The following is a 5,029-nucleotide window of genomic DNA, read 5'->3' as shown; positions in this document are numbered from 1 at the left end:
TCAAAATGGATTTATTACTTCATTATATACTCCTATTAGTATATATTGATTCTGTATACTTACTATATATTAGTTTTGGCATTTTACTATGTATTTTTACATAAAAGAGTTTTAGTTTTTATAACACTTAAGTTTTGATTTTAGTTTTAATCAGAGTTTAACTAGAAAACAGCCATTTACATTAACAACAATGACAACAATAATTATTAACTAAAATTTAAGTTTCTGTTTTTGTTTTTATTCTACAAAATAAAATGAATCGTTTCTTTTATAAAATATATAGTAAACTCGTAGATAATCACGTAACATAACTCTACTACACACGCGAGACTACGCTTAAACACCCTAATTGCTACTATAAAATAAACTCTGGTACACAAGTATCTTATGCCGTTAACGCTTATCATAACTTTACGCTATAACCTTTTAGTTGCTAAATTAATTATTAGACAATGTAGTATTTCATATCTCATAAGTTATCTGGCATTCAAACAAATATAGGTACTAATTTTAAATTGCATTTGCAGTGCCATTAGTATCTGCTTCTTCTATTTGTAATGTAGTTTCGTTTTGCTCACCTTTGCATTCAAGCCTTTCGCTTTCTGATCTAGTTTCCAGCTGCACTACTTCATATTCTTCAATTTCGACTGACGTGCCCTTTTGTTCTGGTATTTCCTGCATGAGCGAAAATGAGCTAAGTTTTCGTTCATTTAGAGCAGCTTCACTGTCCGTTTTGAGCAGCGTGCTCCTTCGTTCGTTGATCAAATCATATAAGTCGTTGTTATTGATCATTTCCCGTTCACCCGTGGAACGTATATAGAATATGGAATCATCCAATTCTTTAGGTATATGTGGTTTAGGTCTATAGAAAGTACGGGAAGAACTACTACGTTGCAATAGTTTGTTGCTTTCATTAAAGGATTTTGTGAATTGAAGTATTGCAGCGCCCGCATGAAGCGGTAAGGTATCAGGTCGCGGCTTCTTTAAAATGCTTGCTTTTGTGGTATTATCATCAGTATGGGGTGTTTGTGGCATTTGAGTTGTAGCTATTTCCACATCACTAGTGGTTGAAAGTTTATCATCATAAAACTCTGTAGTTTCTTCGGGAAAGCAAGGTTCTAAACTTGATTGCCCAGACAGCTGTCGTATGGCTGCTGGCGGCTCTGAGCACACGGACAGTTGACTTCTGGAAAGTACAGATTTTTATAACCATATAATCGTAGAAAATGATTTATTGAAAATAAATAAAATTGAAAAAAACGTTTTATTTAAAGTTTAAATAAATTAATATTTTTTTACATATAAAAAGTGATTTGATAATTGTTAGTTTAGGCCTAACACTGTAATTTACCTAAATTCTTTTTCCACTGATGGTGTTGTAGAAGGGCCAGAATTATAACGCTTAGGAGAGCGTAAGATAGATTTTGGAACAACTTCCGGACTATGTAAATCTACTTGCACTCGTCTTGAATCAATACTTGAGGCATGACTTGCAATTGAGGCGCAGCGCACCGTCCAGCGGCCGCTATATGAAGAGTCTGACATGGTTGAACTTCTGCAAAAAATAATTAAAAACATTTTAATACACGAGCAAAAAATTGACTGACCTTCTATTTCCTAATGGGCTGTTTTTATCTTCTTCATGCTCAATTGGTTTTTGACGCGCCAGAACATGTCTCTTGGCTGTATCTGAACGTCTGTTACGTTCTGTGTTACGTACTAATTGCTTTTCAGTACGTCCGCTCTCATCAAATGATGAGGCATGCCAGTAAAGACGATTCGCTGGTGGTTGGAGTAATGCACAAACGGCATTTTCTCTTGTTGTTCTTTGTACTAAACTATTACTAATGCGAGTACCACGATTTTTGATATGGCGACCACTACTGTTTGTATGTATGTGATGATGTCGATGGTGATGACGATGATGTCGATGACGTTTATGTTCCAGCAGCATAGATTTGTGATTCGGTGAAAGCAAATGTGATATATTAGTAGAATAAACAAGTGGATGAGATGTGTGAGTGGAGAGATTTGGCACAGAACCAGTGTAGGTGAGGCGTCGTAGTTGTGGAGAAAAGCGAGCAGATGCACTAATGTATGTAAAATGTAGCAGTAAGTGAAGGAGTGATTTGATAAATTGGGATTTGTTTAAGTAATTATACCTGAGTGATTTGGAGAATTTGATGAGTTCTGCTGTGAGAGCATCACGATCAAATGGTGTCGTCTGTGATGGTTTTGGGTCAGCTGGTGATGATCGGAAGACACCAAAATGATGATCCCAGCGCGAAGATTGCATTTGAAGGCCTATACGAAAATAATTAAATAATTGTTTAAATATATTTAATGTACAAGAAACGGTGAACATATTTATGTTGAACAAAGTTTTAAAAACTTGGAGAAATATATGCAAAATGAAATGAAATAAAATAAATAAATAAAAGAAAAATTGATGCAGGTAATTTGCTTCCCCAAAATTTAAGACTTTTTACAAAAGAAATATTAATCAATTATTTATTATTTACTAAATAAATTTTTGTTTTAGTTATTTATTAAAATAAATAAGTTTACCCATTGCTCTACGTGTTGAGGCCGAACTACTTTGATTGCTTCTTACAGTCGTTTTACTACTTCCTCCAGCGCGAAAGCGAGCTGGTACCACTTTCGCAGCAGAATCTCGTGCTTCAAATGTCATCACACATGAAGCGACTACAATAAATCCGCCAAAACCCATAACGATAGGACCCACATAAGAAAAATTGTTAAGATGAAATCCTTTTAGATCATTCTTTACACGAATCGTAGCATTTCCACGAATTTCCGAACCCATTGACAAATGATCAGCATAGTAGCCTAATCAATGGAAGTAATTAATTTAGTAAATTAAAATAAAAGGATGAAAAATTTTGAGAGCAGAACTTGCACTTACCTAGTGTCGCCATACCCGCACCTAACAACATCAATGTCAGTCCCAGTATCAGTGCACGACATGCATGCCAAAGACATTTCGATGACATTTTACCTCGCACAACCTGCACATTCCAAGTGGCACCTGAAGCTGGATGTGCACGACGCAAATTTCCGAGCGAATGTTTGCGTCGTGTGGTGCCGACCCCACCAGATCGCCGTGAAGGCATCGCTGCAACTACATTGACCAATTACCTCAGATGCTTTGACTAGGACCCAGTTTTTTTTACAGATTCGCACTTTTACTGTAAATGAGATGAAAAAATCAAAGGTTAAACAAATACAGACTCATACATTGGCAACCAGTTTACAACACTACAAAGTGTAACTCAAATAGGTTACAGACCCACGTGTGCTCTCGAACAAAGTCAAAGCACATATTTGCACATATTTGCACACATTTGCACACATTTGCACACATACCTGCACACTCATACAATGTCGGATTAGTACTTTTTGTCTCGCCGTAATGCTCGCACTGTAATTGGGTCAAAGCGTTGAAAAATTTAAAATTCAGTCAAGATGCTTAAGGATTCTTCTGTGTATTCCGTGTATATTTTCCGACAGATTCTTTCGTGCGGCAATTGCCTTCATGGCAATTAATGTGTGTACACATTTGCGAAAGAGTAACACACAACGACAATTACCCACACCGCAACCTACTCCCTCATCTCTTGGTGAATAATCTCGGTTACTTTACTTATAAAATATGTACTTTTTATGTGGGAAATTTAATCAAAACCTTCAATTTAAACAAATCTAAAATCCGTGCCTCAGACAAATTTCAAACGAAGTACTCGTATCTTTCATTTTGGACGGCATATCCTTTGCTCATTTTCAATTGAACATTAGATGAGGGATACATAATTGAATGGATGTTTACAAAATTTTTAATTAAATCCGAGTTCAATTTGCAGTTAAGTAACGAATTATGCGTTGTGCGAAATTTGTTTTTCCAGGATATTTTTTTATAGTGTCTGCTGTATGTCAGCAAAGGGAAACGGAAAACATAATGCAAAGGAAATTATTTTGCTAATTTTAAGAATTTCTGTAGAGCGACTTAGGAGTTTACGAGTTACCAATATGTATCTTGGATGGAAGTGACTATTTAAATTATTACAAAATTTGATTAAGGAGATCAGAAATTAAAAATTAAATTAAATTATATTAGAAATTTATTTTGAAATTAAAAATAATTTTTACTTTTTATTACAACAATTAAAAAAAGTATGTACTTAATGTTTGTTAACACTACAATTAGTTAAAAGAAAACTAACGAGTAGTTAAGAGATTTTCAAAGCCCTTATATTAATTTAAATGGCAATTAAATCATGTAGCTGCTTTCGATGAAGTCGCTAGAGTAGGTCTGGGCTATGATTAACGAATGAATTTTAAATATTCGGTAATTATGACTTAACGTAACAATACATATATGTCACTGCTCTTAAAACACTATTCAACTTCAATATTATCCTCTACAATTTGAAGATATACCATATTCAATCTATATAATACGTGTCTTAGTGTCAGATTCGAAAAGGAATTTGCGAAAATGAATAAGCGGTGAACGAGGGCAAAATAAAGTATATGTCGACTACTGGTAGAAATGTGCGCAGAGCTAGTGGCTCTCGATTATACTTTCGAATCCTTCATGAATTTCATTTACCTTGGCACCGCCGTGACAAACAACAATGATGCCACCTTGAAGATCAGATGAAGTATCACTTTTGCCAATAGGTGTTATAATGAGCTTAGTAGACAATTGGGATGTAGTGCTTTCTTTCGACAAACATAACTTATGCTCTATTGGTCGTTCATCCTAGTGTGTTCGAAAGAAAAGCTCTTCGTAAGATCTTTGGCTATTCACAAGTTGGCGACGCATTTAACATAAAGTTCATTCCTACCATTATAAGTGCTAATATCTGTTTCTATGTAGGTAGACAAACAGTTGTTAAAGAATTGTCCTCTTCTGAATGCTACTCTGGCCCCAATATACTGCCTGAACTGGCAATCTAAAATTTTCAATGCCACACAGCATATATATACAATAGATTTGTATATTTAA

General features: G+C 34.9%; 1 protein-coding gene across 1 annotated transcript; it reads right to left on the bottom strand.

Annotated features, from left to right (window-relative positions):
- Nucleotides 1-239: 239 nt before the first annotated feature.
- LOC119667882 lies at nucleotides 240-3,257 on the bottom strand. Its single transcript, XM_038077222.1, has 6 exons — nucleotides 2,927-3,257; nucleotides 2,569-2,850; nucleotides 2,163-2,304; nucleotides 1,608-2,090; nucleotides 1,352-1,555; nucleotides 240-1,186 (listed from the first exon to the last, which is right to left on the bottom strand). The coding sequence occupies exons 1-6, from the start codon at nucleotides 3,132-3,134 to the stop codon at nucleotides 511-513; spliced, it is 1,995 nt and encodes a 664-aa protein (XP_037933150.1). The 5' UTR covers nucleotides 3,135-3,257; the 3' UTR covers nucleotides 240-510.
- Nucleotides 3,258-5,029: the final 1,772 nt, after the last annotated feature.

The sequence above is a fragment of the Teleopsis dalmanni genome, chromosome 1 (genome assembly GCF_002237135.1).
Source record: "Teleopsis dalmanni isolate 2A chromosome 1, ASM223713v2, whole genome shotgun sequence".
Taxonomy (NCBI): Eukaryota; Metazoa; Arthropoda; class Insecta; order Diptera; family Diopsidae; genus Teleopsis; species Teleopsis dalmanni.
The sequence above is the reverse complement of the archived record's forward strand: the minus strand, read 5'-3'. Positions and strand labels throughout refer to the sequence as shown.

Coding starts and splice junctions, on each gene's coding strand:
- LOC119667882 (XM_038077222.1), bottom strand. CDS start 3,134: ATGCCTTCACGGCGATCTGGTGGGGTCGGCACCACACGACGCAAACAT. Junction 2,851..2,926: donor TGCGGGTATGGCGACACTAG/GTAAGTGCAAGT, acceptor TCCATTGATTAG/GCTACTATGCTGATCATTTG. Junction 2,305..2,568: donor CTCAACACGTAGAGCAATGG/GTAAACTTATTT, acceptor ATTTTCGTATAG/GCCTTCAAATGCAATCTTCG.